Source organism: Cyprinus carpio, chromosome A14 (genome assembly GCF_018340385.1).
Source record: "Cyprinus carpio isolate SPL01 chromosome A14, ASM1834038v1, whole genome shotgun sequence".
Taxonomy (NCBI): domain Eukaryota; kingdom Metazoa; phylum Chordata; class Actinopteri; order Cypriniformes; family Cyprinidae; genus Cyprinus; species Cyprinus carpio.
This window is the reverse complement of record NC_056585.1, coordinates 9,680,336-9,700,414: the sequence shown is the minus strand read 5'-3', so window position 1 is coordinate 9,700,414 and position 20,079 is coordinate 9,680,336. Positions and strand designations below refer to the sequence as shown.

Genomic DNA, 20,079 nt, shown 5'->3' with positions numbered 1-20,079 from the left:
CTTGTGCTCAAATCTCTTATGGCGTTCAACAGGGTTCCATTTTGGGTACTCTTCTTTTCACATTATATATGCTTCCTCTAGGTCATATTATTCAGAGACAGAACTTATCCTATAATTTCTATGCTGACAACACTTTATCTCCCTGTTAAAGATAACAGCTGCTCTGTGTCCAGTTTGTTTGATTGTCTGCATGACATTTAATGCTGGATGGACATTTTTTTTTTCCAGCTAAACAATGATAAAAACTGAAATAATCATCTTTGGCCTATCAGTTCTGGCCTCAGACATCGTCAATCACCTTGGTCCCCTCTCCTCTAATGTACGTGACTTTGTTAAAAACCTTAGTGTTATTTTTGATCCCACTTAGTGTTTTGATAAACAGATTAGTGCTGTCATGAAAAGCAGTTTCTTTCAGTTAAGATAGATCCAAAATGATGCTTTCTAAGAAGGACCTCGAAACCGTTTATGCTTTCAATAACATCATGGTTGGACTACTGTAATTCAATCTATCTTGGTTTGCCTAAATCAGCTCTAGACCACTTGCAGATGGTACAAAACGCGGCAGCCAGATTATTGACAGACACTAAAAAAAACATGAGCACATCATAACTGTGCTCGCCTCTCTTCAGTGGTTACTGGTTAAGTTCCATGTTGACTTTAAAATGTAGCTCTTTATTTTTAAAGCTTTGCATGGACTTGCACCTCAGTATAGAGTATTTGTGACCTTCTAGACTGTTTAAGTTCCATGTTGACTTAAAATTGTTGTTCTTTATTTTTAAAGCCAGTTCCTCATTCTTGTTTTAAAGCTAAAGGTGATTAAGATAAAGGTTTTCTCAGTAGTTGCTCCTAGGCTTTGATTTGGAATAGTCTTCCTCTCTATATTAGATCTGCTCCTTCTATTTCTATGTTCAAATCCTCTTTGAAGACCTATTTTTATCTATTTTTATATTTTAATTCTTCTTAAGTGTGTAACTTTTTCATTTGCCCATCTGGTTGTGTTTTGTATATTGTCTAGTCTTTTATTTTGTTTTGATTCTGTTTTATATTTCCTGTACAGCACTTTGGTTTCAACATCTGTTGTTTTTAAATGTGCTTTATGAATCAATAAACTAAACTAGTAAGTTCTTATTGGTAAGTCATGGGATCTTTCTGATTTCTGTTCAGCTCAATGTAAACGGCGATGAATATCTCACCTTTGAGGAGTATGTGTGTCCGTCAGAGCCGCACACCGAGCTGGAGTGAACCACAGGACATGGCCTACATTTCCCATGTTTCACGGGTCCCATCCAATGCTTATGGGGGGGATTTCCTTTCCTGGGTTTAATGCTACAAAGACAAGACAAAATGTGTGGGCAATGTCAGAAATATAGGCATAAATTTGTTGATTTTTTTTTGGGCCCTATGTGTCACACTCTTGTGAAGGAAGGCGCACAAAAACATAGGTAATCCAAATAACATTTAATAGTGGGATATATAGGATAATTAACTAACACAGTTGAACAGAATGAACTAATCAGACACGAGGGAAAACTAGGTCAAGGGAAACATGAAAGAAAACAAACTTAAAGTCTATGATAAGACAGTACCACCACCCCCACCCCCCCGGCCAGGCGTGACCTCGCGCCGTAACAAAAACAACAAATGAGGGACAGAGGGGACTAAGGAGGAGGACAAAGGGGCAGAGTTTTAGTTTTAGGTGTTCTGTAGCTGGATATATGAATCCACATAGCTCTCTCCATTTACTCCTGAAATCTGAGCCACTGAAGACGAGGTGGATTAATTTTGTTTTTGAAGAAAATGCTCCCTCAGCTCTACCGAAATTCATTTATGTCTGTGCGGATCATTTACACCGGACTGCTTTGTGAATGAGGGTCAGTATAAAGCAAGTTTTGCACAAAAGTTGCTCCTGAAGCATGAAGCAGTACCAACTGTTCGTGATCCAGCTACACCTCCAGAAGTAAGTATCATGCGTTTGTTTTCCAAATTGCCTTTCTGAAAGAGCTTCTTGGCACTCTGTAAGGCTAATGTTGCTAAAGCTACCAATGTCAGTCTGTTTTCATTGATGCTCCCTTCACGTGCTACCAGAATGATCGTGAATACAAAAGTGGGAGTTAAAATTGCATATGAAAGCAATGTGAAGTCAACCGCTGGAATAAGTCGAGCTCATAATCACAAGTGGGGCTTATAAAGTTTGTATGGCACCATGAGTTAGTTTTTTATCGCGCCATGCTCCCGTCTGTGTAATTCATAATGTGCATTTTTTATGCACAGTACAACCAGATGACTGACTTTTAAACAGAGTGTGTTTTTTGTAAAGATAACAGGCTTGTACTAATAGTGGAGTGTTTATTTGCAACGGCTGGCACCAGTATTGCCGGAGCTTGAGCTCTTGAAGCTCCGCCCTCTTCCCTGGAGCACCAGCTCATTTGCATTTAAAGGGAAAGACACAAAAATGGCGCGTTTTGGCTCATACCCTAAAAGTGGCAATTTTAAGCTATAAAATATGATCTGTAAGGTATTTTGAGTTAAAACTTCACATACACACTCTGGAGACATCAGAGACTTGTTTTACATGTTGTGAAAAGGTGCATAATAGGTACCCTTTAAATGAAAACTCAGACTAAATGCTGAATTATTTAGCACCTGTTGGGACTCCCACAGTAAGACTATGATTTATGTAATGTATATCATAAAAATCCAGCAATTAAAAGTCTTTTAAATAATATTTGACACCTCATCTGATAACTGGCCAAATTAAACATTTATCTCATGCAGTATGATAACTGATTTGATTACCCTACAAAACTAACCTGCCGTCATGTATTCCCTGCAGTTAGCATGCTCATCAATTAGTGTACTAAGTTAGTTCTGATTATCTGCAGCCTTCACCAATGGGCCAGTCAAGATACGAGCGACATTTCAAACAGCTAATGCTTGAATCTGAAAGGGATTTTATGAGGAGATGAAATCTTACACAAAACTGGCTGATCAGATATCACACACACATACACACACTGAAGATAAAGAAAGTCACAAAAGATGTCTGTAATGTCACCTCTGTTCACACTCAAAATGTCAATATCTCATAGAAAGCGTGAAGTGTGATCATCTGACGGTGATAAACAAACATGATCTCTGTCTCTATCTCACAGTTGACAGAAGCACTTTAACAGATCAGTGACAATATCGGTGATATGATAAACGGCTGCTTGTTTGTGTCACTTTTTGAAAGAAGTTTCTTCTGCTCACCAATGCTGCATTTATTTGATCAAATACACAGCAAAAACAGCAATACTACAAAATATTATTACAATTTGAAGTAACTGTTTTCTATGTGTATATACCTGTTTAATTTTATTCCTGTGATCAAAGCTGAATTTTCAGCATCACTACTCCAGTCTTCCGTGTCACATGATCCTTGCTGCTCAAGAAACTTTTCTGAATATTGTCAATGTTGAAAGCAGTTTGTTGTGATTTGATACTTGATTCTTTATAAAATTTTATGTGTGTTTTAATTGTTGAAAGCAGTTGTTTAATGCGCCCTTGCAGAATGAAAGTATTATATATATATATATATATATATATATATATATATATATTGAAAGCAGTTGTGCTGCTTCATATTTTTGTGGAAACTGTGTAATACTTTATTTTCAGGATAAATATATATATATATAAAATCACTTTTTTATTTTGATTTTTGGTGATTGCAATGTGCTGGCAAATTTTTATATATTTTATGTATGCTTTTTTTTGATTGAATTAAATTGTATTTTTTAATGTTTTAAATAACGTTTGTGAAAATAAAATATAGGTGAAATAATGCTATGTGATCGTCGTTATTTGTTGTGTATTATTATTATGAATTATTATTATGTGTTGTTATTATTTTATTTATAAGAAAATGTGATGTTATTTTATTGTATAGTTTCATTTTATGACTGTTATTATATTTTGCTCAGATCAATTAAACATTTATTGTTTTATCTTTGATCAATGCAAATTTCATTTAACATATATAAAAGAGTTCATTATATATAATCCAAACTGTCTCATATAACCTTGAAAGGATTTTTGTTGTGCTAATGACTAGCTGATTGCACATTACCTCACTTATTATACAATTGCTTACCACATAAATAAGCAGATATGAATTATTGATTTGAGTTGAAATTACTGTATATTATCACATGATAAGAAAGAGACCGTGGAGTGACACGACTGGAAACTCACATAGCTCTTTAGGAAATCATCTGAAGGGGACAATGGTCAATTTAGCCGCTAGATTTTAGCGTCATTATGCAAAATATTGGCAGACCAAATGTTGCGGGTGACCAATCACAGCAGCGTAATGAGCTCAACTCACTGCCAGCCTTTCTGAAGCCGTCTGCCACATTCACAAACATTACTGAGTGAGAATGAGCAGAATCTGTCTCTGGTCACTGTGAACTGCTCATCGTGAGCTGCCGCTTTTACAGACTATATGTTGAATTGCTGGATAATGCAGCGGGATACAGTATAATGGATTATATTACAGCACATTACGGTGCATTATATTATGAGTCTGTAATTCACACTTCATTGCATTATATTAAAGTATACTTGTAATATCTGCTCAGCACTGAGGAAATTACACTGCTGTATTGAATCTGTTCTCAAATCAGTCTTAATAAGGAACTATAGAATATTCATACATCAAAATAACTTCTGTTGAATTTAACCCTTTAAATATCATTGCTAATGGTAAGAACTCTTGAAAATTAGTATTATTAAATTTTCTGAACTCAACAGACCCTTCGCGGGGAGTTTGATTGACAGGCGACCAATCATAACACCGAATCTGCCATTTTGTCCGACAAACAAACCAGCAGGAGAGTAGATTAACATCAGCGGATTGAACTTGAAAAATGGTGTGTACTGATGTCCGCGGTTGAAACAAGATACCTTCTGATGTTTATTCATGCTATAACCAGTAAAGAAGAAGAGATGATCGGTTCAAGTCCTGCTTTAACTGAGGCGCTACAGCAATCTGCCACGACACAAAGAGCCACAAAATGGCATTTATTGTTTGAATTTCTTTTTTTTTAAAATTTGAGAGCTGAGACTTCGTTCCATAACGAAAGTAACCTAGTGATATATATTTTACTGTGTAAGAACATGATGTGTGGTGTAAGAATGCCACGGTATGTAGAAACAGTAACTAAGGGGGCGGGTCTTTGCGAAGGGTCAACTGATCAGACATGTTTTTGACTATTATTATTATTATTTGTAATCAAACCATTAAAATGCAATTCAAAAAAATTAAATATAAAAAATTTGAAAATATAAATCAGAATAAAAAAAAAAAAGGATTTCATAGAGCCCTAAAAATTTTATTTTTGAAAACTATTAATACATTGATGTTACATTTTTGTTTTCTTAATGCAATTGATTAGAGATGCATGTTGATTATTAATATTTTATTAAATTATTAAAATACAATCAAAAAAAGTAAAAAATAAAACATGGAATTTGGGAAAAAGTTGGACAGAATTTGGGAAAAAATAAAACTGATTTCATGGGGCTTTAATAATGCAATAAATAAATATAAATGAAAGACAGAGCAAGAGAGAGAGAGAGAGAGAGCAAAATTAATAATTAAAATAAAAAAAAATATATATTATATATTTTGAAATGTTGTCAAATCAGTCTTACTGAGGAAACAGTATATATTTATGCAACCAGTATAAGTCGCTCTTCATAATAACACTTCAATTGAATTTAACCCTTTAAATATCATCATTAATGATTAAAACTCTGTTCCAAAACCTAGTGAGCTGACTACCTAGACAGTTCCAGATACAAAGATGTGTCAAAAAGCAACAACAATATGCTGTTATTTTATATAATACTTTGTTTTGTCCAAAACTATGGTAGCATCATATATAAGGTGTACTGCTACAAATCAGGCACTTATGAGGGTTCATTTCAGTTAGGATGCTAACTTAGGAAGTACTACACTAAATTTTTGAACAGAGCTGAGTCACGTGTGGAAACTGCATCCAGAGAAAGTTTAACACATGAAGTGTTTGTTTACTGAACGTGCTTTAACACTAGCAATATCAGATCCATTTCGCACCATATGTAGAGCCATTTGCCAGATTTTCCCCAATAATTAGTGCAAAAACTGTGAAATAAAGTGTGCATATTCCATGCGGATCTACTTATGATTTTTTAACGTGTTATTTTGTTGTGCTTAATCTAGCAGCACTCTTCATACATTCATGCATTATGTACCGCAGTGTTTTTAATGTGTAAATTAATGATCAGACGCGGCAGCTACACCTCATGTACTGGTCATTAATGATAGCTTGACCAGTGCAGCATTATCATCCACTAGCAGTGCGCTTGGCTTACTAATCGGATCAGCGTGCTGTTATTTCTCAGGCAGATGTGAGATTTGCTGTGCCAGCATGTGCTTGGTGTTTGAATATGTAAAGGGGCGGTAGTAATTTAACATATTTGTTTGTCCGGACGTGAGGGGACATTTCCTCAAAGTTCCGCTGTCACTATGACTACGACTCAAAATAAACAGCAACAGAATGTGACCCTGGAGAAGCAGAGATTCCTCAGAGCCCGATTAAACACAAGGACACACACTTATTCATCTCGTGCTTGGAAATTATTTGTGATCATGGATATGAAATAACTGGTAAAGGTTTACTAGAAGCACCAGAAAACCAGCCAATCAGAGCTTCCAAGATTTTAAGGTTTGGCTACTTAGTCACTTTTGGTAAAAGAGGCATCAACGACCAAACAACTGGTCAGCAGCATCAAAGCACAGGGGTTTTCAGACTTTGGTCAAGGGTAAAAATTCAGAGAAAAAACATTTTAGCACTTTGAGGAATAAAATAAAATAAAATAAAATAAAATAAAATAAAATAGAAACTCAATAAATAAAATAAAATTAATAATTAAAATAAATTAAAATAATTAAAATAACTAACTAAATAAATATTATTTAAATAATTTTAAAAAGCATGCTTTTTGAGAATATTTTTTCTCCTGCTTTGAACAAAACCAATATTTAAATATCTAATCATAAAATACCAACCAATATTATCTCTTTATTGCCTTCAAACACTCAGATATGTGCATGAGTCACTGTGGCACTGATATATGTGCTAGAAAACTAAATAAATACCATCAACAATGAATAAATATTTTACTAAAATAAATGAAAAAAAAAATTATGAATACATAATTTATTTAAATAATAAAAAAATCTAACAGAACAGTACTATAGGATAATATACAATGATACTATAGAAACTAAACATTTTTCAAATAAGATTTTAAACATTTATAATATTATTTTTCTACAGCATACATTTGGTCTTTATGAATGAAAATATATGGCTGCTTTTGAAATGTTGAGTCATTTGCATGAAAATTAAATACAATTAAATGTAAATAATAAAAACTAATAAAAAATATAAATAATATGTTACACATATTTAAAATATTTTTACTGCATAAATTGGGTCTTAATGCATTAAAATATATGGCTGCCTTTTGAGGATGAATATATAAATAGAATAAAACATAACTAAATAAATAATTAAATTAAAATAATTTAAACAATTATTAGTATGAATGAGTTATCATTTATTTAAATAAAAACAAATACACCTAAGAATATAGTACTACAGTGAGTAGGAAGAAATGTTCTAATGCAACATAATAAAACTATTTTAATATTTAATATTTTGTGTAAATTTATACATATACAATTTTTTTCCCACAGTATAAATTAGGTCCTTATACATAAAAAAATGCTGAATTTTAAATTTTTCCATTGTGGTCTTCTGCATGAGGATGATCATATATGGTAGTCTGTGACATCTAAAAGATTGAAAACCCCTGCCCTAGCAACCAGTAAAGCATATGTAACTTTTATCACACTGCACAGTCTAAATAATCTTCAAACTAGTCAGCATTTGCCTTGACAAACGTTTCTTTTCTAGCTGATTCTACCTGCCTGGCGTGTGACTGCGGGTCTTACCTGTGCTGTGCTGGTTTGTGATTGGTGCAGATGGCCGTCTGGAAGTCGTGGCTCACACACACTTTGTGAGGAGGGCAGTGGAGCTTTAGACAGGGGTCTTTAGTACTGTCCAGCCCTGAAAAGATAGAGAAAGACTTCAGTTACTATGATAAACTAGAGCCTCCAGTTCATCTGATCTCTGATCTGTGTTTTCGTCTCCCTTGGACACACACGCAATCTCTCATATTTTATATTCTTGTTCTTTTGTTTTACTTTTTCTTTCCAGGAAAGAAAGACAGAGCAGATTCAGTCAGATGGCATGAAAGGAAGCGAGAGAATCTTATGGAGGAGAGGAGAGCTTTACTCTGGCAAACGCTTTATCATCTCACACACACACAGCACCGACTTTGAGCAATAGATCAGTGTAAACACTTCCTGACAAATGGAGGAAGAGGAGAAACACTGTCTCGCACTCTGCCATCTCTTCCTCTCTCGTGCAGGTAATGCGGCTCCTCCAGCAGGAAGAAGGAGGATGAGGAGGAATAGCGCGTGTGCGGAGATCATTACGAGAACTCATAAGACATTCATCTCCGTCAGGAAACATTAAACACAAACCTTTCCTCAGCCATTTATTACAGTGCAAATTAAATTTCAAGCATCAGACATACAGAACTAACATTTAGCGCTGCTGGTGTGTGTGTGAGCTGAAACACACAGGTGGGTTTAACAGAGGTCAAACACTCAATCACAACCTCTGACCTTCACATGTCTGTGTGTGTGTTCATCTGGAAGTTTGATGCCAACCTGCTGCTCGTCTGGAACGCAGCCATGCCAACTAGCCTTCAGTACACACACACATATGGTTAATTTACAGCTCTGATCACTGCTGTTAACAGAATAAATACCTCATATTTAAAGGAACCATTCATTGAACTGAAACATATGTCATCTTTTATGTTCCCCTTATGTTGTGCTGAACCTGTGTCACTTTCCTTCTTCACAAAAAAAGGTAACACTTTAGTATAGGGTTCAATTCTCACTATTAACTAGTTGCTTATTAGCATGCCTTTTATTAACATATTGGCTATTTATTAGTACTTATAAAGCACATATTCTGCATGACCAAATTCTATATCCCTAATTCTACCCCATACCTAAACTTAACAACTACCTTACTAACTATTAATAAGCAGCAAATTAGGAGTTTATGGAGGCAAAAGTCATAATTAATGGTTTGTTAATAGTGAGAATTGGACGTTAAGGTAAAGTGTGACCCAACAAAACCACAATATGATGACATAATGAATGTTTATGATAAAATGATACAGCACAATTGTCAAAACAATACGATGAAACAATAATACAGCGAAACAATGACAACAAAACAATACAAACTACTACAGTTGGCAAAGTATACAAAAGTGTTAACAGTGAAACAACAAAACAATGACAATAAATAAATAAATAAAAAAAAAAAAAAAAAATGATACAACGGAACACTGATTGTTAGGGCTGGGTGATATGGCCAAAAATATGATCACAATATATATTTTCCACATCATATGAAATCGCTATTTATCACAAAATTCATATGCTGAGGAAGGAAACACTTTCCACACGTTTGTTAGACCTTGAGAGTAAATGGAAATATAAATTTGTTTGTTCACAATAGGGGTGTCGCGATATACCCGTATTGACAATAACCGTGATAATCATGAAGTAACGACATCGTGTTAATTTAGGGTGTGACGATATACCGGTATTGGTGATAACTATGATATTTAAAATGAACAGGACACTTATGATAACACAACACGCAAATAGCCTACTCCAGCTCCAGTACCTGGTTGACCTCCCAGGTGGCAGTATTGTGAATTAAAGCTGACACCTGTCAATCAAGAAGAAGACACAGTGCGCAGTCAAGCTGCTCCGAGAAGAACCATGTAAGTTGCCATTATTTTACTAGTCATGGAATGGGAAACGTTCCATTAGGCTTTTTCTTGTTTTCATATATTTAAAAAAAGGGGTGATTCTTTAAATAAGTACCATGTTTTCTTTACTTGTCTAATTTTTGTATTTGTATTTGCAATCAAGTCATGGCCAATAAATGTGCGTAGCACTTGATTTCTTTGTTCAAATCTATTATTATATTTTATTATATGACTATATTGCTACATTAAACTCTGTAAAATGTTAAGTTAGTCGCAGTGCCATGCACTTAATGCCTCATCCGCGGCCATTCTAGATGCACATTAATACTGAATTAGAAGTGCGTTAATTGCATGACTTAATTGAAAACGGCGCAACTATAGGTTAAAGAGATACTATGGGTGTGCAAATTAAAAAATTAAAGTATCAGTTTTGATGGTAATATTTATTCATCATACTGTTGAACTTGACAGTATTTTCTCTCTTGTTATTTCAAAGAGAGCTTCAAAGAAGACAAAGAAAGCCAGAGCCTCAGGTCAGCTGTGACCTGAAGAAGAAGAGGTGAAAATGTGTGTGGCCTGTGTTTATCAGTATCCTTATGGTCATTGGGTAAAAAGAAAAACCAAATAAACAAAGTAAAAATCCCACAGCATGGAACAACGGGGTGGGGGGGGGTTTACTGTGTGGGAACCAAGGAGGAGGTTCTGGTGGGGCCAGCAGACAGAGACCACGGAGGGAGGAGACGACAGAGGGAGGAGCCAGGGAGGAGACAGGAGGAATCCGGAGCAGGGGAGCCAGGCGGGACCCAGGCCACACCCATGATGGCGGCTCACGGTGGAGTTGATGGAGGGAAGAGCCATGGTGGAGGAAGGGCTGACGACTCCAGGGGGCAGACGGACAGCAGCGGAGCAGGTGGAGGAGGAGCCCGAGGCGGAGACGGAGAGCCGATGAGCCAGGGTGACACCAAGGATCCGGAGGGCCAAGGCGGAGCAGATGGCGCTGGCGACCGAGGCAGAGGTGGGGATCTGGAAGGCCGCAGTGGAGCTGGAGCGACAGAGGTGGAGCCGGAGGGCAGGAGAAGCCTGACAGAGCCAGAGGGATGAAGGGATGAGGTGAAGCCGGAAGAGTGGAGTCCCGAGGCACGTTGGGTCGATGACAGACCAAGGCAGAGCCGAAGGGATGAGGGAGCCTGGCGGAGCTGGTGGACTGATGGGCCACGGTGGAGAGGAGGGAGGTAGGAGCCATGGTGGAGCCACTGGGTTCAAGGGCCGAGGTGGAGTCCGGGACTCAGAGGCTGGAGGCGGAGACAAGGGATCCTCCAGCCACGATGCCAATGGAGAGTGGCAGACCCACTGCCAGCGCACAGATGGTGGGCTAAGGGTGAGCAAAGGGTCTGACAGGTGACAGCATTGGCAATGGAGAATCAGAGATGACAGGAAAAGGCAGGAGAGAGAGGGTGGGTGGGAAATCCAGACAGACATCTAGTTCCAGGCAGACAGATAGTTCAGGGCTGACAGAGAGTTCATATGAAGGCAGGAGAATAGGGGGCATGTCTGCATATATATTATTTAGATTAATTAGATCCTCATTTCTGTCCATAGAGTGCTGCTCACCCTCAGCCACGGTGCAGTGGGCGGAACTTCCCTCCGCGCTCTCTCTGTCCATGACACTCTTCACCGTGGCGAGCTCTGTTGCCGGCTCTCGCACCTGTTCTGACGTTGCGGCCTCTGGCTCCACGGCAAACCTCAGCTCTGTCGCCGTCCATGGCGATGTCTCATCGGTTGCAGCGGGCTCTGGCTCTCTGTCAGTGGTGGGCTCAGGCTTCGGCTCTGCGCAGCGGGGAGCTGGTGGGCTGGGCTCTGGGTCCGGAGTAGGGCTGGTGTCATCCGCGATGTCCACAATCAGTGGTGATCCAGAGGACACCAGCATCCACTCCACAAAGGCACCGAAATTCCCTCGAGGACCATCTCCAGACAACTGCGCTCTGCACTTGTCATTCAGGCTGGTTTTGTAGAAAGTGCAGAGGCAGTAGTCTGGGTAGTGGGTATGTTTGGTGATTTCCACAAATAGTTTTGTATGATTCTTGAGGGATCCTTCTCTGCTCCAGTAGGAGGAGGAAGACAGCAGGATCATCCATAACATAAAACAGAAACTGACAAAAAGGGAAAAAAAATAAAATGCGGGGGAAACACATTGCTTTACTTTTTCACGTCCGGTCTTCTGTCACGGTGTGGTGGGGGAGAGAAGCACGTAACGAGGAAGATGCTGATACAAAGATTTTAATAATCCACATAGGGGTAATCCATAGGGAGAAGGCAGAAACACACATACACATTGACGAGACCGGACAACCAAACACTGAACTGAATGCAACTTATAAGGCGAACATTAATGAGGGTAATGACGAGACACACCTGAACATAATGACAATAAACATGGGACACGGAATACATGGAGGGAAGACACAACATAATGAGTCCAGGGGGGTGACACTTCTTCAACGAATTTATAAAACTTTAACAGTTTGAAATGTAATCAAATGAAATGAATTTACAGCAAAACATTGCATTTTTGTTGTCAAGTAAGATGCTGCACAATAGAACTGTAAAATTTTATGAAAAAATTACTATTATTACTTTGAGAATTATGTTTTAGTATACAGTGGTAACATGCATGTCATAATTTCTTCAAGTAAAAACCAGACTTTTATTTTGACGGGTTGTCATGAAGGTCTTTCAGTTTCAGTGTGCATTTGACAGCACTTTTTCTTAACTGAAACGGTGTAAAGCTGGTGAATTGACTCTCACAGCAGCTCTGGATATTGAAGTTCATGTCCTCATATATTGAGATGCAGCCGCTGAAGAAGTCAGCGTCACGTGTGTTTGAGTTGGTGTATCAGACGAAAATGCACCATGCATTCACACAGAGACACTCAGAACATGAGTAATTAGCGGCATTAACTGACTGGATGCTGTTGCCTTTATTTCTGCTTTGATAGACTGTTTGTTTAATCTATATCGATATAAAAATGTCCAGAGCTTATCATTTTTATTGACATAAATTGTATTGAGATGATATCGCCCAGCCCTACTGATTTTTGTATCATTGTTTTGCTATAATGAAACAATGAGACAACGAAACAATGAAACAAAATGATACAATGAAACAACGGAAAAATAACACAACAAAACAAAACAAAACAATGAAACAATATGATACAATAAAACAATGGAACACTGCTACAATGAAACAAAACATTAGAATGTAACAACATAACAATGACACAACCAAACAATACAACAGAACAATGATGCAACAAACTGCTACAAAGAAACAATAATCCAATGAAACAATAAAACAAAATGATACAATTAAACAACAGAACACGAATGCACACAAAAATGCACACAAAGAAATAAAGCAATGATACAACAAAACATTGAAACAATGATGAAACAAAACAATACCATAATACAAAGAAAGCAGACAGTGACCAAAGGCTGCAGTCAAGATTTTAAAAATGACATAAAATCATTATAAGATCTGTCCATATGACCACTGCTCATTATTCCAAGTCTTCTGAAGTCAAATAATAGTTTTGTGTTAGAAAACAGACCAATATTTAACATATTATTTGCTGAACATTTCCACCCGTGCAGCAGCTATATAACTTGTAATTTTGTACATTCAAACATGTTTCAGTAAGTCAAGAGACCTATGAGAACCAACAATATTAGACATCACTTACATCCAACCTGGATCCAATGGCATATTTGAATATGCAAATGAGTTGCGGAAGATTTGCAGCAATTAATGATTAAAGTTCAGTCTGTTCCTTAAATAAAGCATCATAGGACTCTAGAAGAATATAGGGCACATATGTCATATAAACTACTTTCTCTACATGGAAAAGAACAGACATTCTGCTGCCGTACAAACACACGTTTAATTTTCAAACACCTGCTCTTTCTCTTCTTTTAGTTCATCTTGCTCTGGTTTTCTGCTGTCAGTCGTTTGTTAGGGAGTGTGGGTTTTTGTGTGTTTAGAGATGTACATGCCTTATTGATGGAGTTCAGGCCTCTCTCAACCTTGTGACAAACAGAATGATTTGATATTTTCCTGCATTTGAGATTCAGCCGGTGAGGGCGAGAGAGACGGAAGGAAGTGAGGACACGCTTTACCAGCGGAACGGACACACACACATGGAACACACGCGGAACGGACACACACACACACACACACACACACACACACACAGATTGTGTGATGTCTTTCACAGCATACTGTGACGGGATTCTGTCTGAAGGACATTTTGCTTTTGTGTTTTATTTATTTTTATTTTTCATATGCAGTTAGCAGAGGGTTTAATGTTGTGAATCTCACAGAAGCATGTAGAAATGTTTCTCTCACTTTATAGTAATGAGAATTTTATAATGAAAAGAATATTACATCTTAATTTTCTAAAAACGGGCTTTATTTTCTATAATATAAATATAAAAATGAATTCAAAAATGAATTATACAAATAAATATAGATTTTTTAATAAATAAAATCTCCTTTTTTAGGATGTTTTTCACATTATAGTGATTTAGGATGAAAATGTACTTAATTGTAATGAAAAAATGTTGCAATACAAAGAAACTTAATTTTCTGAAAATTAATTGTCTGATATAAATATAAATATAATTATACAAATAAAAAAAAAGCAAACAATTATACAAATAAATACAATTTACTATTTCTTTATTATTATTATTATTAATATTATTATTATTTTGGGATGAAAAGAAGCTGAAAAAAAACTACTATATCTAGTTCACTACTGTACAAAGATGAAGTAACCACACATTCTAGAAAATCTGAAATTAAGTCTCTTAGACTGTGAACTGATCTGTGACAGATACGTTTGTCTCAATTATATTTAGGCTCAGAGAAAGCTGAGTATAAAAACTGATATTAAATCACTCAAAAGCCATTTCTCTCAGTCTCTGTAGTTACTGCACTTTGAGAAAAAGAAAAAAAAATGCACTAAAAAATATAGTATTGATCTCATGAGGTGAGCGGAGATGTAAGGTGAGTAAATGTACAGGAACACATGTACAGCACAGTGATGCATTTCTCTAGTTACTAGTCTACAGTGTATTTTTTTAATTTTGTCCAGTCGTTTTTTCTATTACACCAGAAAACAGGTTATTCATATTCAGAGACGAACCCCAAACACCCTCACTGCAGGGTATGAACGTGTGTCGAAGAGGGCATGAAAATCAGAAAGTCTGATAGATCCCGACTGATAAATGTGAGATGAGAGCAAGAGGGGGGGGGATGGAGTATATTTACCTCTTCACAATTTTCAATTCCAGGCCTGAATGAACAAATTCAGCTCCTGTTTAACCAAGCAGTCAATTTTAATCGACAAACAGTGCACAACGTACACACTTTGGCTATATACTGCACAGCATAGACCGTATACTGCACACTTTATTAAACATATGTGCAACTATGAATCGCAATAATGATATCCATTTCAAATAGCCCAGAAACGAACATTTGCTGAAAATTTCCTCACCCTCAGGCCATCCAAGATAGATGCAGATGAGTTTGTTTCTTCATTCTGCAGTGAATGGGTGCCATCAGAATGAGAGTCCGAACAGCTGATAAAAACATCACAATAATCCACTAGCAATCCACACCACTCCAGTCCATCAATTAATGTATTATAAAGGGAAAAACTGTATGTTTGTAAGAAACAAATCCATCATTAAGATGTTTTAACTTCAAAAGTTTGCTTCTGGCTAAAATACAAGTCCAAAATCCATAACGCTTCCTCCAGTGAAAGAGTCATCTGGTCTGAATCAGGAGTAAAATATGCAAGATTAAGCACTGTTTAAAATTTATTATGGACTTTAATTTTAGCTGGAAGCAACGATTCAAGGTTCACTTCACATGATGTTAATTGATGGACTGGGGTGGTGTGGATTGTTTGTGGATTATTGCAATTTCATCAGCTGTTTGGACTCTCATTCTGGTGGCACCCATTCACTGCAGAGCAAGTGATGTAATGCTACAGTTCTCCAAATCTGTTGTGATGAAACAAACTCATCTAGTTCTTGGTTGGCCTCAGGGTGAGTAAATTTTCAGGAAAATTTCATTTTGAGTGTTACCTGCATATTTAATTCAAATTTGTCTAAAAATTGTTTTAAAGTTTGGCATACTGGCCAAAAAAATATATAAATAAATGTTTACAAATTTGTAGTTGATATTACTGATACACAGAAGAAATGAAAGGTCAAGTCAGGCACACTGGATTGTGGAATTCACAATGGGCTCTTTTGTGTACTGTGCATAACGCAATCAACAACAGGTTACAGTATTTCATGACTACATAAAATTAGCACACTGTGCAAAGTGTACATTCTACATACTGTAGAAATAGCACTTGTAGTGTGTCATTTCATTCATCTCTTCTTGTCTACGATTGACTGTCCACATTCATCTCCGTCTGCTGTGTTTTATTACAGGAGTGAGTGAGTGATGAAGAATTCATTTCACTGAAAAATAAAACCCATCCATGCTGGTTTATTCGATGTGTGATTCCTCCTTCATCATATGTCTTTGGTGACATCGCTATGGAAACCTGCTGCCCCTCAGAGCTGTGAGTTTTATCATTTTCATGGCTTGAATTAAAAGAGAGAGAGAAATATGCTCATAAACATTTGATAGTCAGTAAATTAATCCTATAAACTTGCAACATTGGCTCCATATATATCCTCTTACAGCCACCTGTGGGAGCGTGTGTGTGACCTGCACTATTATCCTGTACTTTAACACCCTTATTTCTCCAGAAAATGCTGGATTTTTGACATCCTCTAAAACTGTATGAGTAAAAACAGTACAGACCTTCCTTTTCTGTTGTATGCAAGAAAGAAACTGATCCCCATTTGGCTGATTTATTTTAACTCAGACATTAAAGGTCATGTAAATTCAGCCTGCATCGATTCTCTGTGTAAACTGCACATGTATTAGCACTCTATCAGGTTGGACCTTTGAACTTTAGTATCACAGCAACGGTCGACCTCATCTATCCAGATGTGACCTCAAAAGCTTTCATACACCTCACAAATCAACCTTTTACCCTTTGTGTGCCAAGGTTTGCTGCGAATGTGGGCGTCTCATCTGCTGTGTCGATCAATAACGGTACAACACAACGGCTTTGTTCAGATTAAATACTAGCTTACTGGCAATGCTGCCTACTTACACTGCATACTGACTACTGCTTTCTGAAGAAGTCAAATATTAGTCATTTTTCCACAATAAATGTTTCAATTCAGTGTTATTTTAGTATCATTATTATACTGTTGTATTTTTTTCTCAATATTTTAAATTTGATTTTATTTTTATATTTTATATTTTCTATGGAGACCCATTTCCACCATATAATAATAATAATAATAATAATAATAATAATAATAATAATAATAAATAAAAAAAACTTTTTATATTTTTCAATGTCATAATTCAGACTTTATTTCTTACAAAAAAATTTGAGATATAAACTAATTGTTTTTGTCATTTATGTATTTATTTATTTATTTATTTATTTATTTTACTTGTCTATATAGTTTTAAGTTTTAATTATTATTTTTAGTTATTTTAGTACTTTAATTTAAACAAAACAAATGAGAAATTCTTGACAACTAGCTGAAATAAAATGTGCATGAATTTGATATTTTGAAAATTTAATTGAAATTATTGAAATGTGGATTTATTGAAATGTGGCTGAAATAAAATGTGCACCCATCCGAAGTGCACACACACAGAGCAGTGTGGGCAGCCATTTTATGCTGAAGTTGGGGGTTCGATGCCTTGCTCAAGGGCACCTAAGTCATGGTATTGAAGGTGGAAAGAGAACTGTACATGCACTCCCCCCACCCACAATTCCTGCCGGCCCGAGACTCGAACTCACAACCCTTCGATTGGGAGTCCGACTCTCTTAACCATTAGGCCACGACTTCCAACAAATTGGAATAGCATACTATTATACTAACCACAGTATTTATGCATGTTTATATGTTTTTTTTTTGTTTTTTTTTTAGGCAGAAATATTAAGAATAGTATGCTAGTATTTCAAATTCAGCAATCATTATTTTCCTGTGACTCCTGTGGTACTCCTGAACAGAACCACACATCTCATTAACCTGTGCATACTCTTTGCAACAGTGAATTATTCAGGTAAATCTCATTTCCATAACCATATCACAGGAGCCATCTTAAAATGAATGCTTCCTTATTCTGCCTCTGTTTTAAATAGTGTAATTAGTGCTGCAGGTTGAATGAGGTAAAATTAGTCAATCCGGATTCAGCATTCATACCTGTGATTATCCAATCAGAACGAGTCTGTGCTGCCTAATGGCCAATCAGCTTACAGCCGAATCCTGAATGTCACCAGATAAACAAGAAACATTCAGATGAATGAGACCTTCATTTTCTGAACACACACACACACACACACACACACACACACACACACAATTTGTGTAATTATCATGCTGTGATCCTGTTTCCACAGAGAGAATGTAAATATATAACATTGACGGAGCCTAAAACACACACACATACACACACACACGCGCACTGTCCTGTCAATGCCCTCTGCATTAGGGCACCTGCCTACCAAATGCCATCTGTGCCATCTGCACACTTTGGCATCAAGTGACAATCAAATCATTCAATTGCACACTAGGGAGACAGGAGGCAACAAAAAAATCAAAATTAACTCTATATACTTTCTTAAAGGAATAGTTAACCCCAAAATTAAACTTTGCTAAAAATGTATTCACCCTCAAGCCATCTAAGATGTGAATGAATCTTCATCAGATTTGGAGAAATTCAGCATTAATCACTTGCTCACCAATGGATCATCTGCAGTGAATGGGTGCCATCAGAATGACAGTCCAAACAGCTGATAAAAACATCACAATAATCCACAAGTAGTCCACACCGCTCTAGTCCATCAATTAACATCTTGTGAAGCCAAAAGCTGCATGTTTGTAAGAAACAAAAGCATCATAAAGACGTTTTTAACTTCAAAACACTGTTTTTGGCTAAAATATGAGTTCATAATCCATGATAACTGTAATTATTTGTTTGAAAAAAATGTTTTTTGATGAAGTTTTAACTTCAAAACACTGTTTTTAAAATATATAAAATATATAAATATAATATATATATATATATATATGTGTGTGTGTGTGTGTGTGTGTGTGTGTGTGTGTGTGTGTGTGTATATAATTTTTATTAATTGAAAAAAAAAAAACTGAAATAAAATAAGATTACTAAAATTACAAAAAATTTTACAAAAAACAATTAAATGTAAATATAAATACTTAATTAAAAAATTAACAATGAAAACTCTACTAAAACAATGAAAACTCTACTATATTAAAATATCACTGAAACAAAAAAATGTTTAAGAGAATTTTTTTTTTAAATCGGTTTAGTAATGTTGCCAAAACTCATCCTGCAATATGAAAATGTTTAAAATCTCTGCATAGGCTTCAAATGATACTGCCTTTATATACATGTCCGTCAACTGATCTTAAGCCACTTACTCTTGTCTCAGGCAGCTCCCTCAACATCTAAGTCCCTCCCACATCGCCTAACTTAGGTTGAAGAATCTGGAGTGAGGCAGAAGTGTGTACTGCAGTACAGGGTGAATGTGGTCATACTGCAATCAGTCACGTGTCACACTGAGGTCAGAGGTATCCATATGGAGATGATGGGTTTCACACAAGATTCACAAGAGAAACAAACTCATAATTGGAGAATTGCTACAGTCAACTGAGATAAACATGCAGATTATAAAGGATAGTGTTGTGATTGGAGTATATGAAGAGAGAAATAGAAAGAGAGAGACAGAGAGAGTAGATCAGGCTGTGTTTGTGTGAGTAATGAGGTTATATGTAGGAAGAATCATCTATCACAGCACAGCAGGAGCTGTCGACACACACACACACACACACACACATGCATTTACACAGAGATTAAATCAGGACATACCATAGACTTCTATCACTTTTATGGAAAACTAAATATAGTAACTACAGACTAACTGCCCAAACTCTTAAAGA

The 20,079-nt window shown here is 36.3% G+C and overlaps 1 protein-coding gene across 6 annotated transcripts in view; it reads right to left on the bottom strand.

Annotated features, from left to right (window-relative positions):
* LOC109097575 (SPARC (osteonectin), cwcv and kazal like domains proteoglycan 1) overlaps positions 1-20,079 on the bottom strand; it is a 327,147-nt gene that overhangs the window by 33,493 nt on the left and 273,575 nt on the right. For all 6 annotated transcript variants that reach the window (XM_042770615.1, XM_042770613.1, XM_042770614.1 and 3 more), the window contains 2 exons: positions 8,045-8,159; positions 1,194-1,326 (listed from right to left, as the gene is read on the bottom strand). In XM_042770615.1, coding sequence (XP_042626549.1) covers positions 1,194-1,326; positions 8,045-8,159 — 248 coding nt within the window. The remainder of the gene's footprint in view (positions 1-1,193; positions 1,327-8,044; positions 8,160-20,079) is intronic.